The sequence below is a fragment of the Myotis lucifugus genome, unplaced genomic scaffold (assembly GCF_000147115.1).
Source record: "Myotis lucifugus unplaced genomic scaffold, Myoluc2.0 scaffold_16, whole genome shotgun sequence".
Taxonomy (NCBI): domain Eukaryota; kingdom Metazoa; phylum Chordata; class Mammalia; order Chiroptera; family Vespertilionidae; genus Myotis; species Myotis lucifugus.
The window spans coordinates 1,126,930-1,143,933 of record NW_005871064.1 but is presented as its reverse complement, the minus strand read 5'-3'; the positions used below and the strand labels follow the sequence as shown (position 1 = coordinate 1,143,933).

The window sequence follows — 17,004 nt, the reverse complement described above, 5'->3', positions numbered from 1 at the left end:
AACAAAATTTCTATCCACTATTTTCTAAAACTGTAATAACTTCTAAGGAGTTGTAGGAAGCTTTGATAGGTGGACAGGAACTAACCATGAACCTCTAGACTGGACAGGTTTATGGAAGGCACTGCTGTGGGGGACCCCAACTGAGCTGCGATCAAGAGCTAGCTGGAGAATGATCTCATCCTTTTGAGCATTTCTTAGCTAAGCAAAGATCAGGATAACTACAGTTCAAGTTTTCTGCTACGTTCCATGTTTAATACTATGCGAAATCAGTCTCAATGTGACCAATCCGTATTATTTTTCCATTACTACAACATTCAGTCTCAACCATTCTACAAGACCCAGCTCAAGTCCTACGTTTCTTAACTGATCTCATGGCTAGTGATCCTCCTTTTTCCATATTCTTATCACTCCTTTGTCTTGTCATTTGTTCCCGGATATTGTTAGTTGTTTCCTGATAACAGTTTTTCCCAATCTCAGTGTATGCTCCTAAAACCAGGGGCTAAGACATATTTTTAAAATGCTCTCAGTATCAAAATAATACTAACCACAAAGTCGGAGCTCAATTAATACTCGAAGAAACAAAGGCTTTGAAGAGGCCAAAACGTGGATTACTTAATGGTTTATTGAGCAAAGCAGTGGGGTGGGGTGAGGTGGGGGAGAGGCCAGTGTTCTTGATTCCGCTCCCTGATACTTTCAAAACACCCCGCATACATAGCTCCCCTATTGCTTATACTTGGCTACTGCATACTTTGACCACCTCGAGTATGTCGAGCAAAAATCAGCGCATCTGGCACTGCCTGGGAGCTTGAAATACTTTTTCCAACTGCTAGAATTTAACCAGAATGAGATCTGACCCCTAGCGGTTTGCACCACCCTGGACTTCCGCAGGCCGTGTGACACCTAAGAGAACACGCCCGCAATGCTGGTGGCGGGTGCAGCAAGGCAGCTGCAGGTTCTAAGCAGGCCCTCCCGTGCGTTGCGGGACCGGCAGGTGGAGAAAGAGCCGAGGCTCACGATCCACGGTAATGCGATGTGAACTCGGGTTCAAAGCGCACTGCTTTTTCCTCTTCGGGCGCCTCCAGCTGAACGTTTTAGGTTTGGTGGTGAAAGAAGGGAAATCACACAAACCTGTGCAAGAGCAAAGATCGGGGACAAGGCTCCTGTTTGAAAATATGACACAGAAAACAAAAAAAACAGAACAGTAAACGTCTGCACTCGTGGTGCCCTGGTCCGCACGGGTTCCCGCCCCCATCCTGCCCAGCACACCGGTGCGGGCCCCCCGGGCGGGCCAGGGGAGGGGTCCCGAGCCTCCCCCGCGGAGGGGCCGGTGGACGCCACCGAGCGCGGACCTCCGGCGCGTCCTAGAGCGGCCGCGCGGACCAGCCGGCGGCGCACTTCCGCCCGCGCCGTCGCCGCCCGCGGACCGCCGGCCTCGCTGCGGGTGCGCCTCCCGCGGCTGCCCCGGGCCGGGCTGGGTGAGTGGGGCCGCGCGCGCCGGCGGGGGGCGGGCAGGATCCTGCGCCCGCCGGCGGCCCCCAGCGCGGCCCCCCAGCGGGGGCCAAGGCGCGCGCGTTTCCTTCCCGCCTTCGGGGCCCCGGGCCCCGCGCCAGCCCGGGGAAGCGAGCGCCGCCTTGTCCAGCCCCGGGGGGGGGACCCGGAAAGGGCCCCTGGCCCCCCGGCCCTTTTCCCCCCTTTGGGGGGACCCCCGACACCCGACTTCGAAAGGGGCCCCTGCCCCCCGGCCCCGGCTCCTTTCTCCCCCTAAAAATAGAAGGATGGCGCGTTCGGTCTCAGCCCGCAGCCCGTGGGTCGCCCGGGGTCTCACCCCCCGGAGTCGCCCGGGGTCTCAGCCTGCAGCCCGTGGGGTTGCCCGGGAACCTCCCACCTGCTCCGGCCCCGGAAGCGCCGGTGGCCGTGCGGGCGGCCGGACGAGAGCCGCCGGCCCGGAGCGAGGCGCCGGCCCGTGTGCGTTCCCGGCGGATGTGCGCTCGGTCCGGGAGGGTCTAGTCGGGAGAAAGCGGGCGGCTGGGGCTTTTTGTCCAAGAAGATGGGGCCCAAACCGGGTTTGGTGCCTTTTAATGCCGCGTGTCTAGAATGAATGGCACATGTCACAAAACGGGCGCCCTTCAGTAAATACAAATCTGATGGCTTCCCGACCCAGGAGAGGGGTTTTGATGAGTTGGTTTGTTATTCGCTGGTGTGTGACTTGTTATTATGGAAACTTTCAAACATACGGAAATAAGATCGTGTACTGAATTCCCGACTCATGGCCAACCTGGTTTTATCTATTACCCTCACCCCAGTGGGTTATTTAAAGCAAATCTAAATGCGCCGTCTCGTCCGTTAAATACTTGTTTATGTTTATAAAACAACTCCTTTTTTATTTTTTAAAAATGTTTTTATTGATTTCAGAGAGGAAGGGAGAGGGAGAGAGAGAAGCATCAGTGATGAGAGAGAATCATTGATGGGCTGCCTCCTGCACGCCCCCTGCTGGGGATGGAGCCTGCAACCTGGGCATGTGCCCTGACAATGGAACTGACCTGGTTCTTCCCTGGAGGCTCAACCACTGAGCCACACTGGCTGGGTTCAACTCCTTTTAAAAAACACAAAGCCATTATTAATCTAATAAGCATTTCATATGATCACCTATCCAGTCAGTATTCACATTTTCCCAATTCTTCTTTTCCCCACCCATTATCAGTTTCTCCAAATCAAGATCCAAACATCTCTGTTTTAATTTCTTTATCTCCTCCATCCTTATTACACCTTCCTACACACACACACACACACACACACACACACAGGTTTTACTTGTTGAAGAAATCGAATCATTTGTCCTGTAAAGTTTCCTACATTCCGGATTTGGCTTTTTCCCTCCCTGTGGGATCCTTTAGTAAACTGGTATTTCGATGACAGACGTAGAGGATTCAGGTTCTACTTTTTGGCAAGAAAACCTGGTCGGGTTTCTATGTCCTTCATATGGCATCGCGTCAGGAGTTAGATAAGGTCTTGTCTGTCTTTTGGTGTTAAGATTGACTAGTGGACACTCTGTACAAATTGCACAACAGGGTGCCCTGGCTGGGTGGCTCGGTTGGTTGGAGCAGCGTCCCATACACCAAAAGGGTGTGGATTCGATCCTCTCTAAATCAATAAGCATATCCTCGGTGAGGATAAAATAAAATAACAAATTGCACCACAGGGCAACTAAATAATTGGCCAGGGAGTTACAGAAGGATGCCAGCTAATAACTGCCGAAGGCATGAGAGAACACCACCTTTTGGCAACCCCGGATAAAATAATGGATTCTGGCAGTGATCACCAGTGCCTGTTCACATCAGAAAAAGAGAGACAGCCAGCCAGTGTGTATTTCCTGATGGAAGTGCCCAATACACTTATCAGATCTTGGATGATGGGTAGGGGATACCGATGAAATAAGATTGACCATGAATTAGTTGATAATTACTGAAGTTTGGCGATGGGTATATGGCAATGCAGTACACTAATCTCTACTTCTGTGTGTGTTTGACATTTTTTCATAAAAAGTTTTTAAAAAATTGACTAGTGCGTGAGTTCAAGTCGGCTGATCCATCCATTATAGTTCTGTTCTTCATTATCTTCTCATTAAGTGGTTCTCAAATCTGACTGCACATTAGAATCTCGGGGGAAGCATTTTTTTATACTAAAACACATATCTCACTTTCAGAATTTCCTGTTTAAGTGTTCTGGGATGGAGCCCAATCATTGATGTTTTAAAAGCTGATTCTAATACGCTCCGGGGTTATATACCACTGGCCTAGATCCATTATTTTTAGGGATTGCAAAGTGATTATATTCTACTAGAGGCCTGGTGCATGAAAATCCATGCCCTGGAGGGGGGTCCCTCAGCCCGGCCTGCCCCCTCTCACAGTCCTGGAGCCCTCAGGGGTGGGAGGCGACCCGGCGATCAGGGGAAGGCGATGCCCCATCACACCTCTGCTGCCGCCACTGCCAGCAGCACAAGCCTCAGCCAGCACTGGTTACCTGTGCCTCGGCCGGCCCTGGGCAGCCTGGGGGCTGAGGGGACTGGGGGTCTCCAGAGGCAGGCGCACAGAGTGGCCAGGCCTTCCTGGGGGTGGGCCTGGCCTTGCCCCCGCCTTCCGCCCTAGCAGGGCTGAGGGGACTGGGTGCCTCCATCTTGTGGCTGTGGGCGCCACCATCTTTGAGGGCGTGGCAGTAATTAGCATATCCCCTTCTTATTGACTGTGGGCGCCGCCATCTTTGCAACCTGCTGCTTAGTCATTTGGTCGTCCCTCACTAACCCCCCTGCTGGCCTGGTCGCCCCACGCAGCCTGTTCGGTCGTCAGTTTGGTTGCGATGGTTGCCTAGGCTTTTATATATATAGATTATTCCTCCTGTATTTATTAGCTTTTAATTTTTTAAATTTTCTTTTTGTTTATTCTTATCTGTCTTGCAAGCTGCAATCCAATAGGAAACCTCTGCAGATTAAACTACTTAATTATCAGTGGAAGGTTTGATCTTGGAAGTGAAAGTGTGGAGTAGCATATGGAAGGGACACTAGCAGTAACCTAAAGGCTTGTGTGTGGGTAGAGAGATGTACCATCTGTGTGTGTAAGGTGTGTGTGTGAGGGGGGTGGGGGGAAGTCGGGGGAGTAGGCTGTATCCCCAATGGAAAGGAAGATTAGGTGAATTGTAGTTTGAAAAGCATGTTCAGCCATATGACACATTTTTTAAAAAATAATTACTTTTAAAGAAATCTTCATATATATATATATATGTGTGTGTGTGTGTATAAAAGCCTAATATGCAAAGCATCCCCTCGGGAGTTTGACCAACCAGGATTTCGATCGCTTGCTATGACGTGCACTGACCACCAGGGGCCATCACGGAACAAAGGGAGGCCCCAGCCAGCAGCTGACAGCTGCTAGGGACCCTACCCGTGCTCGAATTTTGTGCAGTGGGCCTCTAGTTATATATAAAATAAATTAAAATTAAATAAATTAAATGCTGTTTATTGCAACTAAAAATTCAAAGATTTAAAAGAAAAAATAATCTCTTCCCCTCTCCATTTTAGTCACCCCTGGTATTAACAATATGGTGTGTATCCTCCACACCAGACCTTCTCTGTCTCATATAAATGTGGGGGTTTGGACATTGTTATGAAAATGAGATCATACCATAGCCATCTGTAAATTCTCTAACTGTCATCCCTTCAGGACAAGAGTTACAGACCTGACTTAGCTGCAGAACAAATAGTTCATGGTATGACTGTATAATAAAATACTCAATTGTTTCCCTATTGATTTTTTTTTCATCTTGCTTCCAAATTTTAGCCACCTTTAACGTACCACAATAAACACCATTACACATAAGTCCTTTATTTCTGTAGGGTAGATTCTCAAAAATGGGAGTGTTGGGTTAGTGTGTTGTTAACAGCATCATTATTATTGGTAATATATATTGCCAGATTACTCTCCCAAACATAATAGCAGTCCGCTCGTAACATATGAATGCCAATCTTGTTCTGGTTAGCACTGGCTAGCATTAACATTTGCCAGTGGATGTGGGGAAAATGGTGTTCATTTCTTTAATTTGCATTTCCTCTACCTGGAGATTGAACACTTTTCATGCTTATTGGTTGTTTAGATTTCTTCTGTGAATTTCCTGTATATACCCATTTATCTATTGTATCAGTTTTTTGGTTTGGGTTTTTGTTTGTTTGTGTATTTTGTCTATCAGATGTTTGATATTTTGAATTTGTTTCAAGGGGCATTAACTCTTTATCATACAGTGTAAATAGTTTTCTCCAGGTGCCTTTATTTATTTATTTTTTTTTTGTCCTTTGACTCTGAGTCTTGATATATGAAAGTTTATATATAGTGAAAACGTCTATTTTTTTTTAATTTCTGAATTTCCTGTCTTGCTAAAAAGGGCTTTTCCAATCCCCAAATTATATACATGTTCTCCTAATATTTTTAAACATATTTTATTGGACCTCTTACAATTAAATTTCTAAACCTCATGGAATATATTTTTACATGCAGTGCAAAGTGAGTATCTTGCTTTACTTTTTTTCTGCAAAAATAGCCATTTATATCAGTGCTGCTTATTAAATGTCACCCTTTTTATACTTTTGTTACATATTGATTCCCATAAATTCCCAGATTTATTTTAGACTATTCCTTCTCTTTCACCTCTATTTTTTGTGTCAATATTATTCTCTTAATTATAGTGTACCCACTTACCTAGTATAGTGAGTATAATATCTAGAAAGGTAATTCTCTACGTACTGTTTTATGTCATTTTCTTGCCCATTCTCAGACATTATTTTCTTCCATCTTTTGATTGTTTTTTGTTCCAAGATTACTGTCACTGAAGTCTGACAGAATTTGCATTAAGTATATCTATACGAATTATGAAAAAAATGAACATTTCTGTGATACTAAGTCTTATTAAGAGATTTAATGTGCATCTGGGTCTTTTAGAGCCTGTTTATTTCCTGTTATTTATAGTGATTCTATAAGTTTTTTCTCTCTTGTGAATGAGATCTTTCCCGTTTCTGTTTTTATCTGATTATTGCTAAGACTGAGAGAAGTTTATTGACAATTTTGTATATTTATCCAGCTCTCTATCAGATGTTCTTATCTTAGTATTTTTTCTTAAAATGATGTGTTTTTTTTTGCTCCCAGCCCTCAGTATGGATGATCTATGATTGTTTATGTACAAGTTTGAGTTTATTCTCATTTACTCTATTTGATGCACATCTCCCATCCCAGAAGTATAGCAGCAATGGCAGATGTGCCCAGAAACAGTGAAAAGAACAAGAGATGCCAGGAGTTGGCAGAAACCTACACACTCAGCAGGTTATTGCTGATCACTTAGAGCAGCAACCCAGATCCTGACCAGTATGGACCCTGTTACTTAGAGGAGTGAGGCCTTCACTCGGCGTTGCTATAGTGCTGCGGAGCAGCGATTGCAACCTTTTTCATCTCATGGTATACAAACTAATTACTAAAACTCTGCGGCACACCAAAAAATATATCTTTTGCTGATTTAATAAAAAATAGGTATAATTTTGATTCATTCACACTGGATGGCTATTGTTGTGTTGGCTGTTGTCATTTTTTTTTTTTTTGGACAATCTAAGGGGGAAGAGGCCAATACCCCTGACTAAATAGGTATTGCATTTTTTAAAAATTCTTGCGGCACACCAGTGTGCCACAGCGCACTGGTTGAAAATGCTGTAGAGCATTGCTCTATTTATGATCATTCAGAGAAAGGGCTCATCATGGTGGGCACCAGGCATACCACTTAGTAAATGTAACTAAATCCCATGTCAGAACCTCAAATAGAGTGGTGATTACTGTTTATTGTTTACTAGAAGGACTTAAAAAAAAGTAATGCTTGGGAAGTACAGAGTTCCTATATATTCCCTACTCCTCTCCCCTGTTGTTAACATCTTGCAGTAGTGTGGTATGTTTGTTCCAGTTGATGAGCCAACATTGACACGTTATTACTGACTGAAGTTTACATTAGGGTTCATTCACTCTGAGCTGTGCATTCTGTGGGTTTTGACCAATGTATAACGATGATGTCTGTCCCTACTGCATCACGCAGTAGAAAAGTCTCACTGCCCTAAATAACAGTTAGTCTCTGGGGAACCCGTTTTTGGTGATTTTGAGCAGTGATGTGCAATAACCCCTAGGTGATCTTTCCATTGCAGGGTAGAAGATGTCCATGGATGTGACGTTTCTGGGGACAGGCGCGGCATACCCATCCCCAACCCGGGGTGCCTCTGCTCTGGTTCTGCGGTGTGAGGGCGAGTGCTGGCTCTTTGACTGTGGGGAGGGAACCCAGACGCAGCTTATGAAAAGCCAGCTTAAAGCAGGTCAGTGTGCCTCCAGCTATCTCAGTAAGAGCATCTCTTGTTCTGCCGCATCTTCCTGGCTTTCCTTGGGCCTTTGCTTGGAAAGCCCTCAGGCATCTGGTACACCCACTGAACGTTCTTCATTTATTTATTTACTTGTCATTCTTCCTGTAAGTTTTGAGAGCAAAGATTTATAGAGGCTCAGAGTAGAGGATGCAGTGAGAGACATGAGGCTTATTAGAGGGACGCTGCCCAAGCAAAAGAACGGTGTGTGTGTACTCACTTCTTTCCACCAGGAGATGTAGGTCTCAGAGAGAACGCAAAGGGCAGTAGATGATCAGCGGGGGGAGACGCTCTTCCCACTCGGTTACCAGGATAGCAGCTTGGAGGGTGACTTGGGAGTTGTTGAAGGAAGAGGAGGGATTCCCTGGGCTGGAGAGGAGAAGGGCATTTCAGCCAGAGGGAGTGGAGTGAGCAAAGGCCCAGCAGCCGGGAAACGGGCAAACCGATGAAAAGCCTTAGTCAGAGTCAGACCTGCGTTCCAGTCCCAGCTGTGACTCAGCTTGTGATCTTAGCAGATCAGCATCTCGAAAATGGGGATAAAAACTTCTACTTAAGAAGGCATGTTGTGAGAATTATCTATAATAATAAAAGCGTAATATGCTAATTAGACCGGATGTCTTTCTGGACGACCTTCCGGATGAAGGCAGGGCTGCAAGGGAAGCCCGGGTGCCAAAGGGAAGTCGGTGCCGGCAGCTGGGGGGGAAGGAAGGCCTACTCTTGCACGAATTCCGTGCATCGGGCCTCTAGTATATGATAATCCCTTTTCTGTGTGGTTGTCTTCTCATCAGTTAACTATTAGCTCAAATGCCATCTCCTCAGAGGCTTTTCCTGAATCTCTATAATTAATTAGTTCCTCTCACCCCAGGCATTCTACAGGCTTGTTCTATTTTTATTAACGTCTTAGCATTATCAGTATCTAAAATGATGTTATTTAAATCGTTGTTTTATGTGCACTGTCGCCCTGTACTAAGCTGAGTGGTCACTTGTGTGCTTTGTAGATGCCCAGTAAATATTTGTTCAATAAAAGCATGAATAACATGTTCAGTACTTAGTGCAGTGCCTCCCTCTTATTAGGTCTTGACAAATGGTGATTATTGAAGTTACTTTCCCTATGACTCAACGAGTGCATGGCATTGGATGACTAAAAGAAAGAGTTCTAGCATCCAAGGGTCATCCATAGTGGAGACTGACATGCAAGCAGTCATAATGTAATGTGATAAGGAGAATAATGGAGGTGTTTTCTAAGTCCTTTCGGCGTATTCCTGTGTTCAGAGAGCATTCCAGAGATGCTAACAGTTGAGCTAGGATCTAAGAGAAGTTTCTCTGGGGAGATAAGCATGGCTGGACATTTAAGGAACAAACAACAAAGGGAGCAAGTAGTAAGGACATTTCCAAACATGTTTGGGGAATATTAAGCCATCCAGAGCATTGAGTCCTTGGCTAGGATAGAAGAGAGATAAGAATGCTAAAAATAGCTCTAACTGGTTTGGCTGGGTGGATAGAGCATTGGCCTGCGGACTGAAGGGTCCCAGGTTCGATTCCAGTCAAGGGCATGTACCTTGGTTGCGGGCACATCCCCAGTGGGGTGTGTGCAGGAGGCAGCTGATTGATGTTTCTCATCGTTGTTTCTAACTCTCTATACCTCTCCCTTCCTCTCTGTAAAAAATCATTAAGATATATTTTTTAAAAAAGAATGCTAAAAATAAATGTGGGCAGACTGTGAAGTCTTTTGTGGTATGCTAAGGTATTTGGACCTTGCCATTGGCAAAAAGGAACAATTAAAGCAGCGGTTCTCAACCTGTGGGTCGTGACCCCTTTGGGGGTTGAATGATTCTTTCACAGGGGTCGCCTAAATACATCCTGCATATCAGATATTTACATTACAGTACATTACATTACATTACAGTACAGTACAGTACAGTACATTACATTACATTCATAACAGTAGCAAAATTACAGTTATGAAGTAGCAACGAAAATAATTTTATGGTTGGGGGTCACCACAACATGAGCAACTGTATTAAAGGGTCGAGGCATTAGGAAGGTTGAGAACCACTGAATTAAAGCTTTTTAGGCAGGGGTGACATGGTCTGATTTGTGTTTTAGGACAGAGTTTTCCTGTGGCAGGAAGAGAATAGCATCAGAGAGACCAGTTTCAATGCAATTGCATTCATCTGAGAGAAGAGAGAGAAGATGAGGATGTTGAAGCAGGAAGTAGGAATAGAGATGAAGAGACACGTAATCTAAGAGGTACTTGCAGAGCCAACAGGAGGTGGTGACTGATTAAATATCTAGAGTGTGAAGAAGTAAGGAATTATTACACGTTACAGATGGCTGTGTCTCAGACCTGGGCGTCATGAACAGAGTAGTTGGAGGAATGAACTAATGACTCTCCCTTGGGACATGTTCAGCCCCAATTACACATTGCCTTGTACTGCGGCCCTGAGGAGACGGCAGGTACTGTGCTTTGTGTCCCTCGGGTCTCACAGGTGTTCTTCTGTGAAAACTGTCCGGGTAGGCACAGACCAGAGTGGAGGCTCTAATATGTAACTGTTCAGAGAGCAGGGGTTGATGTGGCAAAGTGATTAAAATAGAAGAAACTGTTAAGTGTGGGTATTAGAGGTTTGGGTATGGGGATAAGTCTTTCCTTTTTATTTAATGCTGCATCATTTATCTAATGCTGCAAAACATTACACATTTAGTGTCCTGTTTGCATTTATTATGTTATAGTTTCTGTGGGTTAGGGAGTTAGGGCCTGGTTTATCTGGGTTTTCTGCTTCAGGGTCTCACTAGGCTGCAGTCTTGTAATTGGCTGAGGCTGAGGTCTCATCAGAGGCTCAAGTGGGGAAGAATCTGCTTCAGAACTCACTCAGGCTGTTGGCAGAATCCTGACAGTTGTAGGACCAAGGCTTCCCACAGCTCCTAGAGGCCTTCTGGTCACGTGGGTTTGTGCTTCATGTAGCTTAGAGTAGTACCAGCAAAGGAGAAAGAAACTCAAGAGGAAATCTACAAGCAATATGGAGTCTTAAAACATAATGAAATCACATTGTATCTCTGGGTCATTTTACTGGTTAGAAGCCAATCATAGGTCCCACCCACACTCAAGGGGAGGGACTTATAGAACACCAGGATGTTATTGGTTTCTCTCAGTAACACAATATGGGCCTATTGTTATTTGATTTATTGAAACCCTTTCAGTTTGTACTACCTCCTGGGATAATAATATTTTATGAGTTTCATAAGGAAGTACTTTGTATTTATCTAAATATACATCTTTCAAGCTTCCATGGTCCTAATAATGCAAGCATCTGATTAACAAGTATAGGTTTGCCATGTCCATTTCTGTCATAATATTAAAGACTTAGCTTAGCCTTCCTTTTTTTCCCTTAAAAATAATTATAAAAAGTATACATGCTCATTGTAAAAATTCAAACAAAGCAGAAAAGTGTAAATAAGAAGAGCCTAGCCCTGGCCAGGATGGCTCAGTTGGTTGTATGTCACCCAGTGCATCAGGAGGTTGCTGGTTCGATTCCAGGTCAAGGGCGCATGCCCAGGTTACCAGCTCGATCCCCAGAAGGAGGTATATAAGAGGCAGCTGATCGATATTGCGCTCTCTCTGTCCCTCCCCCTTCCTCTCTCTAAAAATCAATAAACTATTCCTTAAAAAATACAAAAAAAAACAAACAAACAAAAAAGAAAAGCCTAAATCTGCATCTCATAAGTAAAATTTCTGTACATGCAGATAAGGTAACAGTGTAGGTATAGCGTGTGTGCTTGTGTGTATAATTTTGCATAAATGAAATCACTATACTTCCTGTAATCTGCTTTTTTTTTCAACTGAACAACATATACGAGGACTATATTGCAGACATTTCCAAGGGCAGTAGATATAACTGCAGCATCACTTAGAGAGGATGCTTAGTATTCCACTCCTATATGGATGACATAGTCCCTTGTACTTTCTTGTTCTTGGGTAAAAGGGAACTCATGCATTTTTCTTTCTTCATTGGATAGCTTCCTCTTACCTTTGATAAGGGTGGCTGCCATTCCTTCTCCCTCTAAAATCAAGTTTCTTGAAAAATGAAATGTTTGTCTTCTCTGAAACTGATGACGTGGGAAGCAGTGTTTTACTTACTTCTTTTGTCTCGCTCACTTTGGGTTCGCAGGTGGTCTTGGTGCTCAGTTTGCGCTGTTTTGCAGTAGAGAGGGAGAGGCCCAGGGCGTCTGAGGTGGCAAACCCGAGGTCAGCGTGGATCAGGACTCAACACCGTAGTAGTTCTCTTGTCTGCAGAGGCCTCGGGTCCACTTGTGAGTGCCTGGCATCCCGGACAGTGGAAAGGGGAAAGGCCAGGGTTCTAAAAGTCAAAAAAAGCAAAAACAGGACTGAAAGAGAAAAGAAAAAGAAGCAAATGGAGGGATTCTCGAGGTTCAGAATCTGCCTCTGCCACCCTGTTGTTCTTAGCCACAGGCCTGGGCTCGGTGCAGAACGGGAGGACTCGCTTGGAGAGCACTTCTGCCTTGGCCCCACAGGACAGTCACATGGCAGTAAACTCCCCCTGTTCTCGTATGGCATCAGTAAGCTTCTGTTCTCTTATGGCAGCACATGTTTGAAAGAGGTGGGCCATGAATTCAGACCAGAGCCTCTGTTACCCTAAACATGTGTTTGTGATTGTGATTGTTACTTTTAAAATACCTTGTGCATCTCAAAAAAATGCTGATGTGGCATCCTGCCACATACCAGCAGTAAAGTCAGTTTACCTTTAGGTAAATCGAGTTATAACCTAAGCCAATATGCACTGATAAAGCTGTTGTGTTAGTTCAGAGTGAAGGGAAGAGATGGGCCCATGTTCCTTGGCCTAAGTAACACCGGCACTGCCCTCTGAGCTGCATTCTAGTGTCTGTTGCCCACCTCCCCTCTCATTCTTTACCCCCTTGCTCTCTGACCTCCCTCTCTCTCTCTCCTTGCCTCTGCCTCCCTCATCATCTTCCTTTTTCTCCTCCCCATCAACCTCACTCAGACAAGCAGGCTCTGACCTGGTTAGTTAATCTCTGTCCAGTGTAGAGAGTCCTTAAAAGGCAGTTTGGGGTTCAGGCACTGGTCCAGTTGATCGAAGCCCGAGAACTTGTTTTGCTGGAAATACATATTTGCTATTCTCAGAGGGAGCAGTAGGGGGCAGTGTAACTGTCAGATGCTTTTGGCCCCTGAGGCCTATCTAGTTACTTAAGTGAATTATTTTGGTACACTTCCTTATTGCAACTTTTTTTTTTTTTTTGTAAAAGGATATATAAGAAAATACTCTGAAAACTGTAACACTATGTAATTTGAAGATGTTTTATGAAAAAGTTGTCTTACTAAAACCATCTAGTAAAAGAAAGCCTGTCTTTCTTGCTTCTGGAATCATGTAGAAAAAATATTTGAAAATAAATTTATAGTGATAAGTAAAGCTCTAAATTCATTTTACTGCTTTCTATGTAAGTTGTTATGTGTCTTTCAAGTACCTTTGTATGGATCTTTACTTCTGAAAAATTCCCAATTTTATTTTTTTCCCTCAATCGAAAGGGAGAATTACCAAGATCTTCATCACACATCTTCATGGAGACCATTTCTTTGGCCTTCCTGGCCTCCTCTGCACCATCAGCCTGCAGAGTGGCTCCACGGTCACCAAACAGCCCATTGAAATCTATGGCCCCGCAGGCCTTCGGGACTTCATCTGGCGAACCATGGAACTCTCTCACACGGAGTTGGTCTTCCCGTACGTGGTCCACGAGCTGGTGCCTACAGCAGATCAGTGTCCTGCAGAAGAACTGAAAGAATTTGCACACCTGGGTAGAGCAGACAGCTCTCCCAAAGAGGGACAAGGAAGGACTATCCTGCTGGACTCGGAAGAAAACTCATACCTTCTGGTCGATGATGAACAGTTTGTTGTAAAAGCATTTCGCCTCTTTCACCGAATCCCCTCCTTTGGGTTTTCAGTGGTGGAGAAGAAGCGCCCAGGTAAACTCAATGCACAGAAGCTGAAAGACCTCGGTAAGTGTTTTTCTTCTCTTCTCATCAATCAAGCTGGTGGTAACTGAAGCTCTGGGAAGTGTTATAGCAACCTTCCTTTCCTGTCTCCCAGGCCGAAAATTGACATTTTCTCCACTTATTTCCTTTGCCCAAAGTTTGCTTATTAAGGGAGATTCCTGGCACCAAAAGATGCTATACAGAGCAAAACCCAAGTATATATATGTTAATCCTTCTCTCTGCTGCTCCCCTGATGCGCATTCTTAGTGTGGCTTATCTTCAGCTCACACTTTCTTCCTTGGCAGGGTAGTGGTTGTTGTCTTAGGTCTAGGCTCTTGTTTTTTCATGTCTCTCTTAAAAGATGTTTTCAATGACATCTTCGCTTTGAGAATTTTTGCCATATCTTAATCTTCAACTGCAACCACTTACTTTCAGGGTTTTCCTTTCTGCCGTGATTAAGTCAGTGTGGTGTTCGGTATCCTTTGCCTCACCCTTTTATGTACCTGGGTTCATCACGGGAGAATACAAGCACGCAAAGCTAGGCCTGGGGCCCATCCGAGGCTTCTACCTCCTGCATGCGAGGCCTTCATGCCTGGGGGTCTGCAGCGTCTCTGGAAGCGGTGCCCAGGCGTGTCGTACCTCCAGCATCTCCGCCTTCCTTGGCGTGGCCAGTGCAGAGCCTCTGCAAAGCATGATGGAGTCTTTTGTGTGTTTGTTACTTTATTTACTCAACCTCTTCCTTCATTTCCAACTAAAACAAAATGCGAAATAATGAGGAAAGATAACTTAGGCCAAAGGTATTTTTACTATCTAAAAACCTGTGGAAATATTCTTACATTGGGAAATTTTAAACATAATCTACGTTGGAATTAATAAGCACTTTCTATTTGTTTGTAGGTATTATCCACAGTGATAATCAGATACTATTCTAGATTAATGAGATTTAAGCCCTGTTTGGTAAAGGTGGAACCGTCACTACACATGAAGAAGATTATTTTATTAAGCTATTCAGTGTATAAGTACCTTGTCATTATTTAAATGGGCTCTTATGTTTTGCCCAGAGATGAGCTTATTAAATAAAGCACTCTCCAAAACTGCTATTCCCGTGCACAGCGGAGCATCGAGGCTGTTATCTTGACTGTAATAATGTTGCAGTGGGACTGAGCTTAAAACTTATCTGACACATGTGCTTGGGAAATGTTTTAAGTGCTATATGGCATTGCCAACACGGAACTTTTAACAAAGCGTAAATATTCCAGTTTTCCACAAATAATAAAATATTTAGACAAATTATGAAAAAAATAGATGCCTTTTCCATTTGCTATTGGCGTTGCTGCTAAAACAGACTATCTTAACAAGTCATAAATTCCATTCCCCTGATGTGATGTTATCTGCCTCCATCGTTAGGTGTTCCGCCAGGTCCTGCCTATGGGAAGCTGAAAAACGGAATTTCTGTTGTTCTGGAAAATGGAGTTACAATTTCTCCCCAAGATGTCTTAAAAAAGCCTATTGTTGGAAGAAAAATCTGCATTTTGGGTGACTGTTCCGGGGTTGTGGGCGATGGAGGCATGAAGCTGTGCTTTGAAGCAGACCTGTTGATCCATGAAGCGACCCTGGATGACGCCCAGATGGACAAGGCGAAGGAGCACGGCCACAGCACGCCCCAGATGGCAGCAGCGTTCGCGAAGCAGTGCCGCGCAAGGAGGCTGGTTCTGACTCACTTCAGTCAGAGGTACAAACCGGTTGCCTTGGCCAGGGAAGGAGAGGCAGATGGGACTGTAGAACTGAAAAAGCAGGCCGAATCAGTGTTAGATTTCCAAGAGGTGACTCTAGCAGAGGATTTTATGGTGATTGGCATTCCAATCAAGAAGTGAAGCCCGCGTTCCTGGATACATACCGACATGTCCACGAATATGTTACTGAACCAACGAAGTTTGTTGTTTTGGTCTAAAATTATTTGGGTCCCATAATCCTAAAAATGATGGAGTGTCATTGCTGAACTGATCCAGCAGTGAGAGGGAGCAAGTGTTTTTATAATAAATCACTTCAAAAAATAAAACAAAAGCTAGCATCCTTTTTAAAGCCCAAGTTGACAAAATGGTAGCCTCTTCAGGTGTACTTTATGTTTTGGGCTGCTGCCTCAGATGTACCCCAGGCAGCCCTGGGCTTAGCTTCTGCCAGCTTTATTGCTGTGATTGGCAAAGTACACAGGGCTTGGCCCTCGTGGCTAAAAATGGTATTTTGGCAGTTTGTGTTGAACCTGTTCATGTTATTAACAGGATAGAGAGACGTATAAGGAGACATTGGACACGCAGGATTGAAGCAGGCATGTTGAATCTTGAACTCTTGGCTGGAGTGCTGACTGCAGGGTCAGACTCGGTGTTTATCCTTTAATTAATGTGTTATTGAACTTTCCTGTATGCTCTAAACGTGTGGTCCTCAGCTCAGGTAATACCGCTCCCCTAGGTGGAGTTTTGAAATTGTGGGGATGTTTCTTGTCAAAATGACTGGCCGGTGTTTTTCAGTGGTTAAGAGTGTTGGCCTGCAAACCGAAGGGTCTTGGGTTTGATTCCCGGCCCCAGTTGGGGTGCGTGCAGGAGGTAACCAGTCGATGTGTCTCTCTCAATCAGTGTTTCTCTCTCTTCCTCTCTCTCTCCCCCTCCCTTTCTTCCACTCTCTCAGTGGAAAAAAATATCCGCAGGTGAGGATTAACAACAACAAAAAAGAAATGACTGGGAGGTGGGGGGAGAGTACTACTGATATTTAGCAGTAGGAGCCAGGGATGCTAGATTCTGTAAAGTTTGGGTCAGCTCTGTACGATGAAGAATTATCGCACCCCAAAATACAAATTGCAGGCCTGTTGAGATACATAGCAAATTAAAATGTAGGCTCCCAATATGAATATACTTTATCAAAATTCATGACATAATGAATTGAACTACTAGGTAAAGCATATTCTACAACAAATCCTAAAGAACTAGCTAAGTGAATTGGAATGTAATATCAAATATTATTTGACAGAAATGAGCCATGAGCTGGAACTTACGAATGTGGAGGTAAAGAAATGATACTT

The 17,004-nt window shown here is 44.5% G+C and overlaps 1 protein-coding gene across 1 annotated transcript; it reads left to right on the top strand.

Moving 5' to 3' along the window:
• Nucleotides 1-1,393: 1,393 nt before the first annotated feature.
• ELAC1 (elaC ribonuclease Z 1) lies at nt 1,394-15,990 on the top strand. The gene is made up of 4 exons (XM_006085080.3): nt 1,394-1,475; nt 7,721-7,885; nt 13,488-13,955; nt 15,339-15,990. Exons 2-4 carry the CDS (start codon nt 7,729-7,731, stop codon nt 15,803-15,805), a joined length of 1,092 nt encoding a protein of 363 aa, XP_006085142.1. The 5' UTR covers nt 1,394-1,475; nt 7,721-7,728; the 3' UTR covers nt 15,806-15,990.
• The last annotated feature ends 1,014 nt before the right edge of the window (nt 15,991-17,004 follow it).